This window comes from Talpa occidentalis, unplaced genomic scaffold (genome assembly GCF_014898055.3).
Source record: "Talpa occidentalis isolate TD23 unplaced genomic scaffold, MPIMG_talOcc4v2.1 talOcc4.5, whole genome shotgun sequence".
NCBI lineage: Eukaryota > Metazoa > Chordata > Mammalia > Eulipotyphla > Talpidae > Talpa > Talpa occidentalis.
The window spans coordinates 126,033,060-126,056,244 of record NW_023604861.1 but is presented as its reverse complement, the minus strand read 5'-3'; the positions used below and the strand labels follow the sequence as shown (position 1 = coordinate 126,056,244).

The following is a 23,185-nucleotide window of genomic DNA, read 5'->3' as shown; positions in this document are numbered from 1 at the left end:
CGGCTCAGTCAGAGCCCCTGGTGGACTCGATTGAGTACATAGTGTAAATGAAAAATAAAACTTGATTTAAGCCATTGTGATTTTGTTATTTGCCCTTCCACTATCACCTAACCCATTCAAACTCATACACATTCTAAAGGTTGCTGACGCACATGGTCACATGGCTTGATAGGGAATAAACATTCTGGGGTGAACTCTGAAATATCACTGGTATCAATGAGAACCACATCACCAGTTAACGTGTCGTCCACATTCCGCTCCTTAGGAAACTGGAACCGACTTGTTGGCAGTCCAGGCAGTGGCTTGCCAGGAGCCATGATCTGCCAGCCTCTGAGGACAGTCAGTTCTGAGTCTGTCTGATGAATTACCAGAGTCGCTCACTGGGCAACACAGTTACTGTATTATTTAAATCATATACCCCCTGGGATGTCTGGTCCTTAATATTGCAAAAAGCAAGAAGGAGCCCAGTGAACACAGCTAGAACGAAATGCTGCAACTCTATCCATGGACATTGCTTAGGCTGGTGAGTGTAATGACAACAACCCAAAGGTTGAGTATGTTTAGTGCAAGCAATAAATTTAGTGCAAATGCCTAAAGTTGAAATGAAGAGCTAGTGAAAAAATTTCCTTCATCAAGGAAACAGGTTGAATGAAGGAGGACCTGCTATACCCACCAGCCCTCTTCTGTACCCCTCTCCCTGGGGCACCAGGTCTCATGCCCAACTTTGCTGTGAGGCCCGTCTGCTCCCTCTGGTGGCACAAAATGCCTACGTGGAGAAAGTACGAACACCAGAATGCTGGAGTTGGACAGGCCTTGGATCCCATCCAGGTCCATTCCCTCAGTTGTAAAGTTTAAGCCAACTTTTAATGCTCTAATTAATAAATGCCTCTTCACTCTGGACAACATTTAAAAAATAAAGAAAGATGCTTTTTTTTTAAGATTTATTTATTTATGCATACAAGAGCTGGGGTGCAGGTCAGAGGTGTGTGGGGTGGGGTAGTGAGAGGATTCACCAGAGACAGAGTGGGGAGCAGAAAAGGCAGATTGACTGAGCTACACTGCTGAAGGGAGCAGTGGGTGAGACAGGAGAGGTCTGCTGCGCCATGTGGGTAGCTCCGTGGCTGGGGATCAAACTCATGCTGCAGTGGCTGCAGATAGCTTCATAGTGCTGACACTTAACCCCTTGTGCCACCAGGGAGGTCCCCAATATTCCTTCTTATATGATCCACACACATGTTTAATATTAGATTATGGGGCCTCCCTGGTGGCACAAGGGGTTAAGACGCAGCTTATGAAGCAATCCATAGCCACGGCAGCACGAGTTCGATCCCCGGCCAGGGAGATACCCACATGGTGCAGCAGACCTCTCCCAACTCGCCCGCTGCTCTCCTCAGCAGTGTATTTCAGTGGATCCTCTTGTTCTGCTCCCCACTCTTTCTCTGGTGAATCCTCTCACCCCCACACTCTGGCCTGTACCCCAATTCTTGTATGCATAAATAAATCTTTAAAAAATAATGTTAGAGCATGCTTCCTTTGTTTTTCCCCCCCAGGTTTTTCCTTCCAGTTGTGCTGATATAATTGACACACAGTGTTGTGTATGTTGAAGGTGCACTGCCTTTTCACTTACAGGTACTGTGAAGTGATCACCACAATATGTTTAGTTAATACCCATCAGCTCATACTAGATACAAAAAAAGAAAAAATGTTTTTTTCCTTGTGGTAAGGATTCTAGGGTCTTTCCTAAATCTCCCATAGCTACCTATAATCATCATGTTGTACCTTATCTCCCTACTACTTATTTATAACTGGAAGTTAATTTTCCTAGAGTTCATGAATGAATGAAAAGGTGTATCCTGGCTTTTTTTACATAACACTATCTCATGAGAATTTTCCCAAAATAATTATAATTCTTTTGAAAGCATCATTTCTAATGGGTGTGTGGTATACTCCATGGAACATTTGCCTCAAAATACTTAATGACAGTAAAGCCACCCTCAGCTTCCCAGTCTAGATATGAGGAGTACAAATAACAATATTTTTTGGCTACCATTTATTAAAATTATACAGTGTGAAGTATTTTTTATACATGCTAGATGAAGTGGATACTATTTTTTTTAATATTTATTTATTTATGCATACAAGAACTGGGGTACAGGCCAGAAGTGTGGGGGGTGAGAGGATCCACCAGAGACAGAGTGGGGCACAGAACAGGCAGATTGACAGAAGTACATTGCTGAGGGGAGCAGCGGGCGAGACAGGAGAGGTCTGCTGCACCATGTGGGTTGCTCCCTGGCCAGGGATTGAACTCGTGCTGCAGTGGCTGCGGTTAGCTTCATAGGTTGTGTCTTAACCCCTTGCGCCACCAGGGAGGCCCCTGGAAACTATTTTTATCCCTCTCCAGAATTAAACAGAAATCCTGATTCACAGCATTTACCATTTTCTAGGGTGTAAATATTCCCACCACAGTTGATTTCAAGTTATCAACCTGGCATCATTGAATACAGAGGTGGGATGAGATAATCAACAGCACACAGGACATAGTTTTTCCACCAGAGAGATACAGTGGAGATAAATAACCTCAAGAGCATGGTAAAATGTAATAAAATAATTAGAAAGTGATGAATTTTAAGTATTATGATTTAATAGACTACTTATAATTTATCATTTAATTTTTAATAATATCTGTGTCTCAGGCAGCAGTCTTTCTGTCACCTGTGACTATGCAGGTACTTCCTTTCACCAACTCATCCCTCTGCAGGGCAGCAGCCTTCCTGCCTGCGGGTGACCTATGCCATGCCGGGACTTCTCACTGACCTCCCTTGGCAGAGGCAGCTCTCCTCAAGGCCGCTTTCCTGTGCCCATGCAGGCCTCTCTCAGCAAACCTGTCCCCTTTGGGGCAGCTCTTTCTGCCCGCTTGTGTCTATGCAAGTGTCTTCTATTCTTCTGTCCCTTTCTCTAATAAACCAGCTCTTTAAACATAAAAAAAAAAAAAAAATCTGTGTTTCTTAACTCACAGAAATTTCTGAAATTTTGACAATTGCTCTTTCCAGCTCTGGAAAGAGGTTCGGTAACTTGCATATTCAAATGTCATCCCTCCACCGCTCTGACCATTGTCTTATCTACTGATGCTTGCCGTAACCAAGAGAGCTTGTCAGTTCTTCTGGAGAATCAAATATAACCAGATACAATGGGGGACATGAAAGAAAGGAAATGACTATGGTACAGTGTAATAAGTGCTGTTCTTTATGCAGTGTAGTGCGTCCACTGTGGTACTGAGGAAAGAGGAGTCAGCCCTATCTTAGTAAGGTGACACTTAGGCATTCATCAACAGTGGCTGCCAACATCACAAGAGTCCCCCTAGAGCCTCCCTGATGGCGCAAGGGGTTAAGTCTCAGCGCTATGAAGCTATCTGCAGCCACTGAAGCATGAGTTCGACCCCAGGCCAGGGAGGTGACCCACATGGCACAGCAGACATCTCCTGTCTCACCCGCTGCTCTCAGCAGTGTATTTCAGTCAATCTGCCTGAATCCTCTCACTCTGTCTCTGGTGAATCCTCTCCCCTCCCCACACCTATGGCCTGTACCCCAGTTCTTATATGCATAAATAAATATTTAAAAAAAAGTCACCCTGACATTAGGTGACTCCTGATGGCAGAACTACCACCTCCTATAAAATAGGTGTGTCAAAAACAAAATTCAATCACCTGTATTTGATTTATTACCTACATTGGATTATAAATTTAGAGAAAACCAGAAGACAAAGTACCATCTTAAACTACCCAAAGGGACTGAATCAACAAAATCCAGACTGAGAAAAATGCTATAGGACAAATGATCCAAATAAATTGCAAGGGAAAAAATGTATGAATCTTACTAAGACTGTCATTCAAATAAATTGAAAATAAACTTCCCAACAAGACAGTTAGGTAAATATGAAAACTGACTAAATATTATATGATATTAAGAAAATATTTAGTTTTTTGTTATATAATATTATTGTAACTATATTTTATGAAAAAGAAAATTTCCTATCTTTATTACTGAAATGCTTAGAGCTGAGAGAAGGTAGGATAGCTACAACCTGTTTCAAAGTTTTATGAGGACTTTTTTTTTTAAGATTTATTTATTTATTTATACAAGCACTGGGTCTGTAAAGTCAGAAGCGCAGGAGGGTGAGAGAATTCACCAGAGTCAGAGCGGGGAGCAGAGCAGGCAGACTGACGAAATACACTGCTGAGGGGAGCAGTGAGGGAGCTGAGGGGAGATTTGTCAATAAATGGCCTTGGGACACCTGGATACCCACATGCAAAAGAATGCAGTTGGAATCCTACCTCACTCCATATACAAAATTAACTCTTAAGTGAATTTTAGGCCTAATAGAGTTAAAGCTACAAAATTCTTAGAAGAAAACATAGGATTAAGTCTCTATAACCTTGAGTTAGACAATGAGTTCTTAGATTGACACCAAAAACACAAGTAATAAAGGTAAATTGGACTTCTTTTTTTTTTTTTAAAGATTCATTTATTTATTTATACAAGCACTGGGTACAGTCAGAAGCGCGGGAGGGTGAGAGAATTCACCAGAGCCAGAGCGGGGAGCAGAGCAGGCAGAAGGACCGAAGTACACTGCTGAGGGGAGCAGCGGGCGGCAGGAGAGGTCTGCGCGCCATGTGGGACCCTCAGCCGGTGGCCGGGGAGCAGCCGGGGATCGAACCGGCTCTGCAGAGGCTGCGGGCAGCTTCGCAACCCAGCGCTCAACCGCTGCACCACCAAGGAGGCCCTGGACTTCATTTTTAAAAAAAAGTGCTGCAAACTACCAAAAAATTCATACTGCAAAAAATCCACAGAATGAAAAAAAAGTATTTTAAAATCATATCTCTGGTAAATTGTATAAAGAACTTTTGCAACACAACAAAAAGATAAATAACCAAATTTTGAAATGAAGGATTGAATAGGTATTTCTCCAGAGTTAATATATAAATGTCTACTAAGCACATGAAAAGATACAGCACCATTATTTATTAGGGAAAATGTATATCAAAACCACAATGAGATACCACTTTATACCCATTAGGATGGCTACAATTAAAAAGACAGACAACAGGTGTTGGCAAAGCTGTGGAGATACTGGAATTGGGAATGTTAGATGTTGCAGTCATTGTGGAAAACAATTTGGCAGTTCCTCTAAAAGTTAAAAGTACGGGCCTCCCTGGTGGCACAAGGGGTTAAGACACAGCCTATGAAGCCATCCGCAACCTTTGCAGCACAACTTTGATCCCCAGTCAGGGAGCTGCCCACACGGCGCAGCAGACCTCTCCTGACTGTCCCACTGCTCCCCTCATCTGTACTTCAGTCGATCTGCCTGTTCTGTTCCCCACTCTGTCTCTGGTGAATCCTCTCACCCCCACACCTCTGGCCTGTACCCCAGTTCTTGTATGCATAAATAAATAAATCTTTAAAAAAATTGAAAAAAAGGTAAAAGTAGAGTTAACATATGACCTGGAAACTTTACCACTAGGGAAATGAAAACATGTTCTCACAAAAACTTGCACACAAATGTTCACAGCAGCATTGTTTATGATGCAAAAAAAAAAAAAAAAAAAAAGGAAACAGCCCAATGTCAACTTATGAATGGATAAACCAAATGTCCATACAGTGGAATATTATTCAGCCATGTGGGTTAGGCCCCTGGCTGGGGATGGAACTTCTGCTGCAGTGGCTGCTGATAGCTTCATGGTGAGGCCCCTTGCGCCACCAGTGAGGCCCCCAAGTTGGGTCACTTTTCATCCACTTGCTCCTTTTGGGGTTCTCATCCTGCCCTCCCTTCCTTCCTTAGACTCCTATATTTTCACGTTTCCTATTTTCTTCCCTTCCACCATGTTCTCTTCCCACTCCACAGGGAAGAACCCACACCCACAGACCCAAAAAAAGCTCTGTCCATCTGGGGACCCCAAATTGCACCTCTGTGGTGTTTGAAGGAAGGAAAAGCCTGAGGGGAAGCTCCTCACTCTCCCTGGCCTCCCGCGTGGGGCTGCCCCTGCGGGCCTGAGGCAGGAGGCCTGCCTTCCCTCACGGCACGGGTTGCTTCCTGCTGTGTGGCCCCGGAGCACAGCATTTCTGCTCTTGGAGTTCCTGTTTCTTTCCTCTGCAAAAGATGGAGAGTGAGCACGTGATCAGAAGCGTCTCTTCCCTCTGAGAAGTTGGGTCCATTTTCTCTGATGCCATTTCTCTCAGGGGTTCAGGTCATAGGACGGGCAGTACCTGTCACCTTGGGAAAAAACGGTTTTGTGTACGTGTGTGTGTCCTCTTAGGGCCCGGGACTGAGGAGCAGAGGCCGTGGAGCCCCCAACGAGCCAGCCCCCCAGGGCTCACGCCCGCTTCTGGGTGCCCGCGCCCAGCCCTGGGGTACCTGGCCCTCGCCAGGCCTGCGCCGCCGCCGCCCACCTGCAGGAGGCGCTGCGGACACACGGCGAGGGGGGCGGCTCCCGGGAAGGGCTCCGGGAAGGCGCTCGGGAGCCAGCGCGGAGAGGGCTGCAGGGGGAGGCGAGGCGAGCTGAGGAGAGCAGACGAGGGAAAGGGACTAAGAAGGGCCGGGCGCCCGGGAGCGCGGACGCCCCCCCAGCACATGCTCGCCCTCGGCGTCCTCGCCTCTCGGGGCGCGCCACGGAGGAGCCGCTGTGCCGGGCGCCCGGCTCCGGGCGTGGGGAGCCCCGCACGAGGGCGCGGGGAGCTTGGAGGCTGCCCGAGGTGGGGCCGTCGGGGAGGAGTCGGGCGGCCGCAGCGGCAGGCAGTAGGATCCGTGGCCGCAGCCGGGGCCGGGGCACCCCCTGCCATCTGCGCTCGCGCGCAGCCTGCACCTCGGTGACGGGGCTGGCCCGCTGGAGGTGAGGAGCGTCCCACAGGCGGCGGCCTCGGGGGGACCCGCCGCGGTGGATCCGGCCGGCGCTTTGGGCAGCGGAGCGGGGCCCGGCTCGGGGTGGGGGGCGAATCCCGGGGCGAGGGCCCGCGTCGCCCCGGGGAAGGGCCCAGACGCCCTCTGCGGGGCGGGAGGACGAGCCCCTAGAGCCGGCCCCGCAGATGCCCCTTCGGGTCTTCGACTCCCCTCGGCGGCCCCCGCGCCCCGGGCCCGCGCGGTCACCTGTGCGCCCCGGAGGGCGGGCGGGGCGGCCGGGCCGGGAGGCGGGACTTGGCGCGGCGGGCGCGGGCCGGGGGTGGGGCGAGGGCCGGGGGCGGGGGCCGGCGCCCCGCGGGGAGCCCGGCCACGTGACACCGCATCCCGGCCGGGCCGCAGGCGGGGAGCCGCGAGCTGGCGGCGGGAGCCCGCGCGGCGCAGGACCGGCCGTCGGGGCCGCAGGACGCCGGCCCGGGCGCCCATGCCATGGAGAAGCTGGCGGCCGGGCTGGCGGGCCTGCGCTGGAGCATGGGCGCCTTCCCGCTCGACCTCATCGTCAGCCGCTGCCGCCTGCCCACGCTCGCCTGCCTCGGGCCAGGTACCGGGGTGCAGGGAGGGCTGCGGGGGCTCCGCGGGGACCCTCCCGGCAGGTGCTAGCGGGGTCGTGGAGAGGCTGCTCCCGCTCTCCTGGGCCCGGCGGGGGCCCGGCTCGCCCCCGGCGCGCCTTCCCGGGAAGCCGAGGGTCCTCGAGCCGGGGGTCCGCTCTGCCCGGGCCCGCCGATGGCACCGGACACCACCCGGGTCGGCGGCCGGGCCCTGCGGAGTCCCACGGCCAGGCTGCCGCCCGGAGCTTGGCGAGCCCCGCGCCCGCCCCGTCGGTGCACCTCCTGGCCCCGCCGCTCGCCGGACCCCGGCCCGGGCCGCGCCCCCCTGCGTCTCTTTGTCTCCGGCCTCTCACCTCCATCCTCCGCATCTCGGGGTCCGGGCGCTGCCTTCCCACGCCGCCACCCCCAGCCCGCTCCGCCTCCGCCCGGCCCGCGCTCGCCCCGCCCGGCGCGTCCAGGAGAGGCCCCGGGTCCTGGGGGCGGGCGGGCCCCTCCGGGGAGCCCGCGTGAGGGGGTCGGCCCGCCGCGTGACGTCCGGCCCCCGCCCTCCCCCCCAGGTCGCCCCACTTCCCCCGGGCCCAGCGCCCCGGCTGTTCTGCCGACGGGGCCGGCGCGGCCGGGAGGGGCCGCCGGGCCGCCCGGGGCGAGGGGCCGCCGGGGACGGGGGCTGCGCGGCGGGGGAGGGGCGGGCGCCGGGGCTGGCAGCCAGGCCGGGGGTTTTGTGTGCGAGAAGAATAGGGGTTTGGCCCGCGTTGGCACGCTCGCTTCCCTGAATGCTAATGGGCCCCGGCCCCCGGCTCCCCTCCCGGGCGCGCAGCCCCGCCTCGCCCGGGCGCCGCGCTCTGGGCACCGTCGGCCGCAGCTCGTGGCGGCGTTGGGCGCCGCGGCACGTCCAGGCCCCCCGGCGGGCAAGGGTGCCCGCAGCCGGCGTCTTTCTCGCCCCACGGTCTCGGGATCGCCAGCTTGGGGTGCCCAGCAGCCGTGTCAGCGGCGAGGCCGCGCGCGCCTGCGGGGCCTGCGGGTGCTCGGCTCTGGGGCCCGCCGGGCGCCTCCCGCACCTCCGCGTGCCAGCCCTCCCCGGTCCCTGCGGAGGTGCCCAGCCTGGGCCGGGCCCTGTGGGTTCCTTCACACCTGTGGCGCCCCCGTTGTCTCCCGCATGGCACCCCGTGAGAGCAGGTAGTTTGTTCTTCCCACTGGGCTGCAGCCCCCGGGGAAGGGCCTCCTCCTTCACGGAGCACAGCTGGCAGAGCAGGGCAGTGAGTGTGCAGCCCGTGTGCGCCCGGCCGCCTGTGCCAGCCGGACTGTGGTCCCGTGTGTGTGATCAAAGTGTGTCTTCCAGTCTCCAAGCTTCCCGTGCGCCTGTGCATGCCGGAGGGCCCCTGCTGGGACCGTGGGGCCGCGCTGTGTCACTGGGGTGACAGGCGAGTGGCTGTGCTGACTCCACTCTTGGTGACCGTGACCCATGGTTGTGGGTGCGTGCCCTGTGGAAGGATGGGCTGGGGGAGTGTCAAGAGGACACTGTCCTGCAAGGCAGGACGGCTGCCTCTGCCCCAGAAGGTGAGGCATTGAAGAGGACGTCTCCGTTCCCCCCACCAACACACACACGTGCACACACACACGCACACACATGCACACACACAGTGGGCGCCAGGCCCTCAGTAAAGGTCCTGAACACTTTTCCTCCCCACCCCTATACCCACTTGTACAGTCCTCATGGACACCCCAGCTTTCAGAGTAACTCGTTTCCCATCTGTTGGTGGGGTGTGGGGTGGGGAGAAGTTTAAAAACTTGTGTCTTGGAGGGGCCTGGAAGCAGCATTCCCCACCCCCACCCTGCCCACCAGCTGCAGCCAGGAGACAGCTCCGCTGGCCTCCTGGAAGCTGGGCCAGCCTTGCCTGCTCGCCTGCTTCCCTGGAAACCGTTGCTGGGTTTGCAGCCTCCCGGCCCAGACCCCTCCCAACACCTCTGCCCCAGCTCAGCTTTCGCTAGGTCTAGACCCCCACCCCCTCCTTAAGTCTACCTCCCCAGGCATCATCACTTTGTTCCCCCAAGTCTGGGAGAATGAAGGCTGTGGGAGAGACAAGCCAAGAAGCAACTCTTCTGAGATGGGGCTGGGCGCATCTGAGACTCACCCCCTGTTTGAAGATGAGGTTCCCCTGAATGCAGAGACCGCCTGTGGCAGTGGGTGAAAAGGAACAGCGATGACAGAGCCAGGAACCAGCTCCTCTAAGCCCTGCCATTCTCCTGACCTAAGCTCTAGATGGCTCTGGGGGAGCCCTCGCAGCCAGGACCCACACCCGCAGCCCCTTCTCAGCCAACTCTGTTCACCCAACAGGGTCCTCTTGGCCTGGCCTAGGCAGTGACTGGGGCTAAGAATCCTGCTGAATGAACTCAGGTGGTGCTGAGGCCCATCTCAAGGGTGTCCTGCTCAGAAAGTCTCCCTCACCCCCACCCCCACCCCCAGCCAGAGTTTGCTGCTCTCAGTGAGAGCCCAGCACCTGCCACTACTGCCTCAGACGTGGCCTGTATTCTGAGTTCATGTCTCCTCCCACCTCCCCATGGGTCTAAGGGTTCCTGGAGGGCAGGGCTGGGCTCATGCCCCGGGAGCTCCTGCCCCCAGCACAGGGCCTGGGACAGCAGGCACTCGGATTGAATGATGAATGAAGGATGGCGGCCCGGCTGTTTGCTGGGGTGCCATCAGGAACCAGAGCCCCAAGAGGCAGGGCCTGATTTAACTGCCCCGAGGCCGCAGCTGGCAGCCTGCTGTCCCTCCAGCATGGCTGACCTGGGCGGGGATCCTGGGGAGCTGTCCTCAGACAGGGTCTTGGTGAGGAGGCGCAGAGGTTCTTTCTGCCCCTCCTGATGTTTTTCCTTCCCTTTGGCTTCTATCCTCCCTTTCCCTTCCCAGGAGAGTATGCCGAGGGCGTCAGTGAGCGAGACATCCTGCTTATTCACTCCTGCCGGCAGTGGACCACAGTGACAGCCCACACCCTGGAGGAGGGCCACTATGTCATCGGACCCAAGATTGACATCCCCCTGCAGTACCCAGGTGTGCCCAGCCAGGGACAGATGGCATAAAGCTTATGGGGGGGAGTGTAGGCAGGAGGGGGGGGGCTGGGGAAGGGGGAGGGGTTGGTGACCTGCTTCCCTGAAGCCGCAGGCCTGAGCTAGAGCAGGGTGGACAGGGTGGTGGCAACGTGGTGGCCCTGCTGAGTGAGGGCCCAGTGGTTTGCATGTGCTCCTGGAGCCCTGGGTTTCTGGAGAGGTGACTCCCAGGATTGCAAACCTGGATTCACATTTTATGTCAAATAGATTTTAAGCTAGTGATTAAAAAATATACCTTTAAAAAACTACACATCAAGCCTTCGCCCTAATTGGAGAGCTTCAGTGTATACCTTGAGCTGCCTTTTAGCCTTTTTTTGAACACACCCTCCAGGAGAAGGTCTCCTGCCAGCATCTTCTCAGCGTTGTGCAACCAAAAAACTCAGAAACAAAGAGAGGCTCAGGTTGATTATCCGGCTGCATCAACTCTGATCCTATTTGTCCCATTTTTTGTGTGAAACTCATTGTTTTCATTGATTGACTTTAAAACTGAATGTTAACATCTCAGAGTTTGAAAGATTATGCTCATGAGCTTCAACTTTGATCAGTTTTATGCATGATGTTAATTTTCTAAAAAAGATTGTGTCTGAGGAAAAGATTCTGCTGCTAGAAAAACCAAGTGTAGCCCTTTCGTTTTGCACCCGATGAAAAGGGTCTAAGAAGGAAGTGACTTGTCCAGGGTCACAAGCTAGAAAGTCAGAAGCCAGGTGTCCTGAACTGAGCTGGTGTACTCTGTCTGGCACCAGGTGTGCAGGATTACTGCCCTCTGAGGGAAGGTGGGGCCACCAGTCTCCCAGCCTGAGCCCAGGACACCCCAGCTCCTGCGTATTAATACGAGCTGTATTCCAGACACTGGGCCAAGCATTGCCTTCATTTCATCCTCTCGGCAAACCCGTGAGAAAGTCTGATTAACTTCACTTCACACACATGGAAACGGAGGCTCAGAAGCCTCAGTGCACCTTCTGTCCTATGTTTTTCATTACAACCCTGCCCCCCCAATGGTTGGGAATCCCCTGAGCTGGAGAGACTCCCAGTCCCATCCTCACAGGTACACTTTCCCCTTCTGGCCCTGCCTGAGTCTCCCCTGAGCCGGTAAATAAGGTCCAAGCCTCTGACACAGCTTCTGCTTTTTTTTTTTTTTTAAGATTTATTTATTTATTTATTTATTCAAACCCTGGGTACAGTCAGAAGCGCGGGAGGGTGAGAGAATTCACCAGAGCCAGAGCGGGGAGCAGAACAGGCAGACCAACGAAATACACTGCTGAGGGGAGCAGTGGGCGCAGCAGGAAGGTCTGCGCGCCATGTGGGACCCTCACCCGGAGGCGGGGAGCAGCCAGGTCGCAGCCGGGGATCGAACCGGCGCTGCAGAGGCTGCGGGCAGCTTGGCAACCCAGCGCTCAACCGCTGCGCCACCGGGGAGGCCCAGCTTCTGCTCTTTATAACAACCTCGTGCAGCTGGCACCCCCATGTAGCCCCCAGACCCCTTAAAACAGTGAGGAAACTATCTTAACAGCTTTTCTGACCTGGTTCTGTCCTGGCCTGGGCGCCTTTAGCAAGAACTGTCCAAGCTGGATGTTTCCCACCTTGGTGTCAGGCCGTGGCCCCGGGAGAAGTCTCAGCTCATCTTCTTGGGCTGAAAGTGCCGGCTGGGAGAGTCGCTGCTGACCGAGGCGCGACGGGCCGGCGGCCGCTTCACTCGGGATCCGGGGAACCTGCGCGGAGCCCCCGGTGTCCAGGGCCCAAGGCCCCCAGCCCTTCCTGCCGCTCCCACTGGTGCCCCCTCCACTGCGTGTCCGTTTGGGGGGTGACAGCTGCCTGCAGGGGCCTCGCGGCCCCGTCCTTCTTCGCGGTGGGCTTGGGGGAGGGGAGGCCGAGGCCCCGGGGGCCGGGCGGGGCTGGCGGGGCGAGTTAACGCTGCGAGCGGGCGGGCGGGCGCGCGGATTCCGCCTAATGAATTAACAATGACGCGGGAGCCGCGTGGGGGCGGGGGAGGGGAGGGGAGCGGAGGGCGGCGGCGCCCCGGGCCACCCGGGCTCCCCCCAGGCAGCCCCCCACCGGCCCAGCCCGACGGCCCGACGGCCCCCTGCGGCGCGGGGCGCCCCTGGGTGTTGCGCGCGCCCCGCCGTTCTGCCCCGGGAAAACTGGAGCCCAGAGGTTCTTTTGCCCTCGGGCACCGGCTGTTTGGTGGCAGAACTGGGGTTCGGCCCCTCGCCCGTCTTCGGAGCCCCTGGGTCCGCCCGTCATTCTTCGCGGGGCGCTGCCGCGGATGCGCGGGCGGGAGGGGGCTCGAGGCTCCGCGTCCGAAAGGCCCCCCTGGCGGTGGGGCAGCTCCGACGCGCCCGGCGGGCCAGGGGAGAGCAGGCCCCCAAATGCGGGGACCTCGTTAAGGGGTGCAGGAAGGAAGCTGCCCCCGTGGGCCGCAGCGGGCGGAAGAGGCTTCCAGGGGCGGCGGCCCCCCGGGAGCTCCCCCTTCCTCGCTCCCGGCCGCGATGACCCGGGCTGCTGCTGGGGCGGCGCTGCTGCCATGGTTACATCGATCTCCCGGCCGCATCCTCCCCGGCTCCGGCCCCACTCGGCTCCAGCGCTCCCCACAGGGGCAGCGGCGTTTCTCCCGGCCCGGCTGGGGGCGGGGGAGTCGGGGGGGGTGTGTGGGGGGTGTGGTGGGGGGTGTGGGGGGGTGTGGAGCTGGGGGAGGAGGGGCTGGGAATACTTGCTGTTGGGTGATGGGGGACCCTGCCTCCTGCCGCTGGACCCCTGCTCCTGCCCAGGCCCCTCCCCAGGTTCACCCCTGCTGCCCTCGGGGCTGTGGCACACCCTAGACCCCTTCCTGAGGGTCTCAGAGTGGCTATGGCAGGAGGAGGGGGCTCCCTCCGGCTTTCTCCTGTGCATCTTCTCTTTCTTGGATCATTTCTCTTCCTCTTCTAGGTGTCACTGCAGCAGGCATGCCCTGGGCCTCTGCTTTCACACTCTGCACTAAGGGGTCTTTTTTTTTTTTTTTTTTTTTTTTTTTTTTTTTTATAGAGGCATGCTTTATTTATTTGTTTGCTGGTTTGTTTGTTTGTTTTGTTTATACATGCACTGGGTACAGTCAGAAGCGCGGGAGGGTGAGAGAATTCACCAGAGCCAGAGCGGGGAGCAGAGCAGGCAGAAGGACCGAAGTACACTGCTGAGGGGAGCAGCGGGCGGCAGGAGAGGTCTGCACGCCATGTGGGACCCTCCTCTGGTGGCCGGGGAGCAGCCGGGGATCGAACCGGCGCCGCAGAGGCCGCGGGCAGCTTCGCAACCCAGCGCTCAACCGCTGCGCCACCGGGGAGGCCCTGCACTAAGGGGTCTTAATCTGGGTTTCTGACAGGATTTGGGGGCTCCGGGACCCGTCGCGCCAGATGTGAAGTGCTGTGTGTGTGTTCACGCTAGGATCGGGCCCAGGCATGTTTCCGGGAGGAGAGCCCCCGAGTGTGAGCACCCTCGGCCCTTCAGTCCCCTGGGCTGGCTTGCCTGCCGGCAGCTGATGCCTCCTGTGGCCTGGTGTCCTCAGTCTGCACTTCTGACCAGGGCTCCAGGCCCTGCACCCACACGCTCACTATCCTGGGGCACCACCTAGAGGCAGGCCTGCCCCGCAGCATGTTTCCAGTTGGGGTTAACAGCTCTGCCCTCTCTGTTCCAGGCTGGTGGACTAAGCACACCACCCTTGGCCCTTCCTCCCCTGCCACCCCCTCACCTGTCACCCAGTCTGATGAGGTCCCCTTGAAGTTTTTTTTTTTTAAGATTTACTTATTTATGCATATAAGAACTGGGGTGTAGGATGGAGGTGCGGGGGGTGTGGGGGGTGAGAGGATTCACCAGAGACAGAGTGGGGAGCAGAACAGGCAGATCTACTGAAACACACTGCTGAGGGGAGCAGCGGGCGAGATGAGAGAGGTCTGCGCCATGTGGATAGCTTCTGGCCGGGGATCGAACTCGTGCTGCAGTGGTCGTGGACATCTTAACCCCTTGTGCCGCCAGGGAGGCCCCCCTTTAAGTATCTTTTGGCCTGCTTGTTTCTTGCCCTTCCCTCTGCCTTTGCCCTGCTCTTCTCTAGAATCCAGTACTGGTCACTTCCCTGAATGGTCTCCCAGTTATCTTTGTAAAGTTTCAACTTTGAGCTCTGTGTTTCCTTGCTCAGAACACAGCAATGGGTCTCATTTCTTACCGAATAAAGTCCTTCTGTCTTAGCCTGGCATTCAGAACCTCTCACACCCGGTTGCTGTCTCTTTACCTCATGTCACCTCCCTCCTGGAGTCCTGCCCGCCAGGCACTCACCATCTTAGGCCGCAGCCTGCTTTCCTATGTCTGTCTTTGCTCATGTGATTTCTTTCATGTGGACTGTCCATTCTCTAAATCTCTTTTCATTCTCAGGGTGCAGCTCAGTGGCCCCTCAGACTCTGCCAGGAAGGCTTACCCCAACTTAGCCGTCCTCTACCTCTTTTTTTCACGAGTCTGTTGCAGCACGTGACATCATCCCGCCATCACTGGGGCTCACAGTCACACCCACCGTATGTGATTTCCTTGAGAGCAGACTGTATTTTATCCAGATTAGCACCCACTGTCAGGCCTAGCACAGTGTCTGGCACACAGTGGGTGTTTTGTAAATGTTTGTAGAGTGACTAAGTGACAGAAGCCACCAACAGGAAAACTGCAGAAGCTAGGGTCACCTTGTCTTCTCTCAGCTGCTGTCTCCGCTTCTGTACAGGACTCATCCTACTGAGTAAGGCCTGAGAAGAGGTCATCCATTTAGGTGCCAGGGCAGTTGGCAGCCGGTGTTTGTGCTCATGTAGCTGGACACATAAAAGGTGTGCAGCTGGTTAGGGGAGACATGGTTTACACAGGATGTCAGCTGCATGGGTGATCATCATCCTTTCAAATATGTGTCTCATGACAGTATCTACTGGATCAGCAAAACAGTCCTAGATGCAGGTTGAGGAGGCCTCACCCAAGGGAGGCAGCTTTGCTGGGCATGGAATAGAGGCCTCTGGGACAGGGAGGCTGGATGTTGGTTTAGGACAGGGTTCTGGGACAGAGCTAGGGTCTGAGTGGCTCTCCTGGGGCCTCCAAGGCCTAGGGCTGGGCCGCTGGCCTGCTCAGTACTTTGGTGTAGATAAGCAATCCAAGGAGCCAGACCCAGGGAGGGCCTGTGATCATCTGCTCCAAAACCCTCATGTGAGGACCCAGATGGGAATGGACTTGCACAGGGGTGCAGTAAATCAGGGGGGCAGGGACCAAGCCAGGAGCCAGCATCCTCAATGCCACACCGATGTTTGGTTAGAGACAACTGTGTTCAAGTGTCTGGGTACAGGCAGCTCTGGGACTCATAGCTCTGGGCAGGCAGCTCCTGGCCTCACTGTGTACTCGCAAGCTCTTCACAGGTGTGGGTTGGGCTCTAGTTGCTAAGATCTGTGCTCACCTCCCACAGAGGCGTGAGCCAGATGACCAGCCCCTTCCATCCCATGCTGGCTAAAATCTGCTTTTCTGTCCACCTGAGTTTCAGAGCGCCTGGCTGAGATGAGGGTAGCAAGAAGCAGGGACTGTGCAGGCCAGGTTCTCAGCAAGCATGGAGTCCCTGCACAGCCTGTGTTTCCTCCTGCACAGGGAAGTTCAAGCTCCTAGAGCAGGCCCGGGACGTGCGGGAGCCGGTGAGGTACTTCAGCAGCGTGGAAGAGGTGGCCAGTGTCTTCCCCGACCGCATCTTTGTGATGGAAGCCATCACCTTCAGTGTCAAGGTCAGTCTTTCCCGGACCAGGCGTGCTGCTCCCACCTTCCCCCTTCCCTTAGGGGTGACCTGGACCCTAGCCGGAGGGGTGCCAGTAGGGTCCAGGAGACAAGCTCTCATAGTGTGGCCACTGGTTGTCCCTAAAGGGCTTTGGCACAGTTGGGATTGTCACAGCGCTGGATATCCGTGCACTGGATGGAGAAACTTCCTGCAAAAGGTGGTGGAACAGGAGGCAGTGTGTGTGAAGGCTCATGGCCTTTTGGGGCTGCCTGCCCTAGCATCTGCCAGGAGCTGTGGTAGTTGTACTAGGTGCAAATGTATGCAGGTAGCTCTTTACTGTGTGCAAACCCCTTTCACATCGGTCACCCTCTATCTCTCACAGTCACCTTGTTGAATGGATAGGGCATGTGCAAGTTGTAAAGATGTTAGGAAAAGCCATTTATTGACTAATTTCCAAGTATACATAGTCTACATAATTTCACTGTGTACACAGTCTATTTAATGCTTATAGCAACTGTCCCAAGGAAATTATTTCATGACGTAATTAAGGCCCTGGAGGTAACTCATCTGAGGCCAGGGCGAGGGGGGATTGGGGGGGGCTCTTCAGGGTGGAAAGTGGTTCTCCTGACCCCTCACACCCCCTCATCCCTTGCGCTCCATCTGGGCTCAGTCAGTCCTGGGAAGGCTCCAAGAGGCGGCGGCCCTCCTGGGTCCCGGAGGACCTGGCACGGCTGGCTTGCCCTAGGGCCCTGGCTGAGGCCTGCCCTGTCTCTGGGGTCCCCAGGTGGTGTCGGGTGAGTTCAGCGAGGACAGCGAGGTGTACAACTTCACGCTGCACGCGGGCGACGAGCTCACGCTCATGGGCCAGGCGGAGATCCTGTGCGCCAAGACCACCAAGGAGCGCTCGCGCTTCACCACGCTGCTGCGCAAGCTGGGCCGGGCCGGGGCGCTGGCCGGGGTGGGTGGCGGCGGCGGCCCGGGGAGCGCGGGGGCTGGGGCCGGCGGCGGGGGCGCCAGGCCCCTCAAAGGCAAGATGCCCTGCCTCATCTGCATGAACCACCGCACCAACGAGAGCCTGAGCCTGCCCTTCCAGTGCCAGGGCCGCTTCAGCACGCGCAGCCCGCTGGAGCTGCAGATGCAGGAGGGCGAGCACACGGTGCGCGCCATCATCGAGCGCGTGCGCCTCCCGGTGAACGTGCTGGTGCCCAGCCGGCCGCCGCGCAACCCCTACGACCTGCACCCGGTGCGCGAGGGCCACTGCTACAAGCTGGTGAGCATCATCTCCAAGACCGTGGTGCTGGGGCTGGCGCTGCGCCGCGAGGGCCCCGCGCCGCTGCACTTCCTGCTGCTCACGGACACGCCGCGCTTCGCGCTGCCGCAGGGCCTGCTGGCCGGGGACCCGCGCGTCGAGCGCCTGGTGCGCGACAGCGCCTCCTACTGCCGCGAGCGCTTCGACCCCGACGAGTACTCCACGGCCGTGCGCGAGGCGCCCGCCGAGCTCGCCGACGACTGCGCCAGCCCGCGCCGCGCGCGCCTCTGCCTGCCCGCGCCCCCGCGCGCCCCGCGCCCGCGCGCGCCCCCGCGCCGCCCGGCGACGGCGACCAGGAGTACGTGAGCCCCGAGTGGGCCGGCGCGCCCGAGCCCGCCGCGCCGCCCCCCGAGATCCCCTACGAGGAGCTGTGGACGCACCAGGCCGCCGAGGGCCTCGCCGAGGGCCGCGCGCGGCCGCCCCCGGGGCCCGACCTCATCTCCTTCGGGGCCTCCGGCTCGCCCCGCCAGGAGCCCGAGGCGCCGCCGCCTCCCGTGCCCCCAAGTCCGAGGCGGTGAGTGGTGCGCGGAGCGGGGCGCGTGGGAGCCTCTCTCCCGCGGGGAGGTGGCGGCCCGGGCGGGCGGGGGGTGCATGTTTGGGCCTACATGCAAAGTGGGGGCCCCTTGCTGTCCCAGCCGCCAGCCCCGGGGAGGGTTTGTGCCGAGGGGTGCCAGGAAGGCGGCATTGGGAGGCGGGGGGACAGGACGCCAGCGCGTCCTCAGCCGCAGATAATTGGAGGTGAGTCTAGAGCGGTGTTATTATCCAGAAACTTCTGTGCCGCGGGACTCGTAAATCTGTCGAATGAAAGAAGGTTCCACGACGCAGTAGGCTTCGAAAAGGGTCGCTGCCCTCCCCGCCCTCCCGTTGGCGCCCCGGCGGGGTGTAGTAAAGGCTCTGACAAGTCCTGCACCGCCTGCGCTTAGCTGCCTCTCCCCAGGGCGCTGCTCCACAGACCGCGGGCACCTCCCAGCCTCCCGCGAGTCGGCTCCGGGTACTTGAGCTGCAAGGAAGGATCCAGACGGCAGACGCTTCCTTTCCTTTCTCCCTCTGCCGGGTTAAATTTTTTTTTTTTAAAGATTTATTTACTTATTTATACAAGCACTGGGTACAGTCAGAAGCGCGGGAGGGTGAGAGAATTCACCAGAGCCAGAGCGGGGAGCAGAGCAGGCAGAAGGACCGAAGCACACTGCTGAGGGGAGCAGCAGGAGGCAGGAGAGGTCTGCGCGCCATGTGGGACCCTCCTCTGGTGGCTGGGAGCAGCCGGGGATCGAACCGGCGCCGCGGAGGCTGCGGGCAGCTTCGCAGCCCAGCGCTCAACCGCTGCGCCACCGGGGAGGCCCTGCCGGGTTGTTTTTGATCTACTTCCACGCTCCTACGCTCAGGCTCAGGGTGGCTTTCCAAGGCGATAGGAGGCGCTGTCTGTGTCGTGCTCCCTGCATGAGAGAAACGGGCTGCAGAGCCCAGAAGGGGGGGCGGGGGAGCAGTTGAGGTGTCAGGTAAGGTAGCCTCTGCCCAGTGGGTGAGGTGTCAGTCCCAGACACCCCGGGGACAGCGGGACAGCTCCTGAGGACGGGGGTGGAGTCCTGGCCCTCTGCTTGCAGGTGAAGGAGGAGTGCCGCCTGCTCAACGCCCCGCCTGTGCCTCCCCGGGGTGGCAATGGCAGCAGCCGGCTCTCGGGCAGCCCTCCGGTGCCCCCACGCTTCCCCAAGCTGCAGCCTGTCCACTCACCCAGCTCCAGCCTCTCCTACTACTCCTCCGGCCTCCAGGATGGGTGAGCCCCTTCCTTTTCTTGGCGGTGGGTCCTCCTAAGGCCGATGGAGGCACGGGAGGGCTGAGAGGGAACCGGTGCCGAGGAAAGGATGACTAAAGGGTGGGGTGGGAGTTGTCTTGGGGGTTCTTCGGAGGGCGCAGGTGCCTGAGCACTAGCTGAGGAAGAGGGCGCTGCTGTCTAGGGCCTGGGAGTCGGGCCCAGTCAGTCCCTGGGGCTGCCACCTTCCTGCTCAGTTCGCTTCCTGAATGCTGAGGATGGGGTGGGCGCGTTTGTTCTGGTGTCCTCCAGTCTGCGACTCTGCCACAGGGCGGACTGCGCCTCGCTATTTTAAAAATTGTGTGTCCTTCGGTTTAGCTTGTCTTTCCTGGGGGTCTCAGGCCTGGAGGCTGGGGTGCAGGTCAGTGTTGCTGAGATCGCGTGGTGGCCGCTGTGCCCTGGCAGAGGGTAGCTTGCTGCGTGTGTGACTGTAACGCCGTTGGCTCTCCTTGCTCCGCCTCACCTTCCTGCATCCGTCTGTCTCTGCCCACAGGGTGGGCTCCCGCAGTGGCAGTGGCTCTCCGTCGCCGGATGCCTACTCCCTCTATTGCTACCCTTGCACCTGGGGAGACTGCAAGGTGGGCGAGTCCTCTAGCCGCCCACCCCCGGGACCCCTGCCCTCGACCACGCAGCCCAGCCAGGCCTCCTGGGTCCTCACAGAGCCCCTGAGCAGTCGAGCTGCCTCCCTCTTGGGGACTGACAGCCCTGTCAAGACCTACCACAGCTGCCCGCCTCTGTTCAAGCCTGCTCACCCCCAGAAACGCTTTGCTCCTTTTGGAGCTCTCAACCCCTTTTCCGGGCCTGCCTACCCCTCAGGCCCTGCGGCGGCCTCCTCTTCTGGGCCCACAGCCACCTCGGGGCCCCTGGCTACCTCCAGCCCTGCTTATTCCCCAGGCCCAGGCTCTCCAGGCCAGACTTTTGCAGCTGCTCCCACCTCCTCCTGCCCTACCTCCTCCTCCTCTTCCTCTGAGTGGCAGGAACCAGTCCTGGAGTCCTTTGATCCCTTTGAGCTGGGGCAGGGCAGCTCTCCAGAGCCCGAGCTGCTGCGCTGTCAGGAGCCCAGAGCTGCGGGGGCATCTGGGCCTGGACCCTGTCTTTCACCACTTGGCCCTCCCAAGGCCTTTGAGGCTGAAGGTTTGGTGCTGCGGCAGGTCCCTGCCCCACTGTCACCAGCGGCCCTGCAGGGGCCGGAGGCAGGCGGAACTCGACTCCTTCTCACCCAAGGGCGCCTGGAAGGGCCTCCTGCCAGTCCTCGGGATGGTGCTGCAGGCTGGGGAGGCCGGGATGCGTCCTCCTGGCAGCCCCCCGCTGACCTGTCTGCACTCTCTCTGGAGGAAGTCTCTCGAAGTCTGCGTTTCATAGGGCTCTCAGAGGATGTGGTGAGCTTCTTCGCCCGAGAACGCATTGATGGCAGCATCTTTGTCCAGCTCAGTGAGGACATCCTGGCTGACGACTTCCACCTCACCAAGCTGCAGGTCAAGAAGATCATGCAGTTCATCAAAGGCTGGCGGCCCAAGATCTGACCTTCCCCGTGGGCAGCTGCACAACTTGGCAGGCTGGCCAAGAGGCCCTGGGGCCAGCCGCGGCTGCAGGGGCAGCACTCCCGGAGCTGGGGAGAAGGGATGCCAAGACTGAGGCTGCTAGGCTGCCAGAGTGACTCCAGGGAGACACACTTGGAAATGGGGTCCTCTGGGGCCAGGCCCCTGCGTGGAACGTCTTGCCTTCGAGGGGGAAAGGACTGGAGGCACCACTGCCATGTGGGCCTGGTGACTCTTGCCATGATTCCCAGGGAGGAGGGTGAAAGCTGGCCTTCATGGTGCCCTCACCCCTTCGCAACCCCTGCTGCGGAGCTTCAGACATCTTGCACTTCTTGAACTTGTAGGTTCAGGTTAGAGACAGGGAGGAGGGTCCGTAACCTAAGCACAAATTCCCCAAGTGCCCTCTCCTTTGCGCTCTGTGGGCATTTGGTGGAAGCTGCCTGAGTCAGAGTGGTGATTTCTGGATCTCTGGGGTGCCCTTCCTTCCCCCTGCTGCTCCACCACAATGCAGGGCCAGACCCTGAGCACAGAAATGTCAAGTGCAAGCCTGTGGCCCCGCACTGCTGAGGCTCTGCCTCTGGGTTCTGGCTCGTGGAAGAGCACAGCTCTGCTGTTGACCTACTGATCTCCTTAGGGAGGCAGATGCACCCCCACTCGCTGTGCCTCTAGCACCCTCACTTCTGCCCTGAGCTCCAGCCAACTGGCCCTCCATCCTGCCAGGGTGGGTCCCGTCCGGGATGATTGTGCCACCATGGAAGAGCAGATTGTGGGCAGCTGCTCCTTGATTCGAGAGACAGGTGGCCTCGGTCATTCCAGTCTCCTGTCCCCATCACCCGACTGTGGCAAACACGATGTCTTTCCCTGGTTTTCTGTCACTGCCACAGGAGGGTATAGATGGGAAAGCATGTGGTGTGGGGAAATTGACCTTTCCTTTCCCTGTGGAACTCAGTCCTGGGCTTAGCCACATGCTTCAAAGCAGGCCTGCATGCCCTGGAATGGGGCTCTGCTGGGCACCCAGCATGCTGCCATTGTGTACAACCACCCCGGACTGTGCCCGCCGGCTCCCCTACCCAGAGCCATAGAGTGTCCTCATGACCACGGTGTCAGGCCCAGAGGGACAGCGTTTTCTGCCTTACCTAGCCTGTCTAGATATTTATTTCCTCTACTTTTCTGTCTTAAGAGTAGCGAAGCCACACTGGTGCTCATGCCCCAAGCAGGCTGCCTCAGCTCTGAGGCCAGGGGAGCAGAAACTGATGCCGAGGCATCTGCTTTTCTAGCTGGTCACATCCTGAATCCTCAATGACTAGAGAAATAAACTCAAGCCACTGAAGCATAGTGCAAGTGGAGCCCTGGGTGTCACCGCTTGCTTCTTTTGGAGACCGTGGGGATGACAGGCTGCTGCACACAGGCGGGCAGGAGAGGACTCTGGAATGGGGGGGTGGGTGTTCCGTTTGTCTGTTCCCTGGAGGCAGCTGCTAGCGCTAGCCCTTGTGCCTTTCTGAATGCCCCTCACCAGCCCCAGCCTTAAGAGAATCTTCCAACTCCCACGAATGTTTCACAATTCACACTTACCTCGTGCCACTGAACGGAAGTCCAGACTTAAAGATGAGTGCCGCTAGCCAGGGCCCAAATTTACTGTCCCACCTAAGAGGCCTGTTAATCTGTTAATGGCCTTGCGCAGAGGACCAGTTCTCTATCTTCCAAAGGCTGTCTGGTAACTACCACTGAGAGATGACTTGGCATTAGAGTCTGGCTCCCTTGCAACCAATGTCAGTGTGTAGTAGCACCAGGGCGAGGCTCCTGGCCTGCTATCCTGGGACCGGGAGCAGAGACAGGAGTCATCACTGGTCTCATCACATCATGGGACCTGAGTTGATTCCACACACACTCAGTGTGCATCCTTCTGCTGACCCAGTCAGGAGCCCAACACTGCTCACCAGACCACTGCTGTGCCCAGGGGTGGGGGGAGCGGCAGAGGTGCAAGTAGCAGGAGGGAGGTGGTGGGGTGGATGGGCGTCGGGGTACCGCTCACCTGAGCCACCGGATCACTATGTGAGCACCGTCTAGGCCCTGGAGCAGTCAAGACATACGGGTGTACTCGACAGGAAGTTGTCTCTTCAACTGCCTAACTCCAGTTTTCCCACAAACACTCTGGGGAACACACAGGAATGAGTGACCTCAGAAAAA

At 58.1% G+C, this 23,185-nt stretch overlaps 1 protein-coding gene across 1 annotated transcript; it reads left to right on the top strand.

Moving 5' to 3' along the window:
* Positions 1-7,377: 7,377 nt before the first annotated feature.
* Positions 7,378-23,001, top strand: GAREM2 (GRB2 associated regulator of MAPK1 subtype 2). The gene is given in 7 exon segments (XM_037526894.1): positions 7,378-7,489; positions 10,405-10,545; positions 16,224-16,354; positions 17,129-17,914; positions 17,917-18,167; positions 19,206-19,424; positions 19,954-23,001. Coding segments are annotated over 7 exon segments (2,670 nt in total). The 3' UTR covers positions 20,984-23,001.
* The last annotated feature ends 184 nt before the right edge of the window (positions 23,002-23,185 follow it).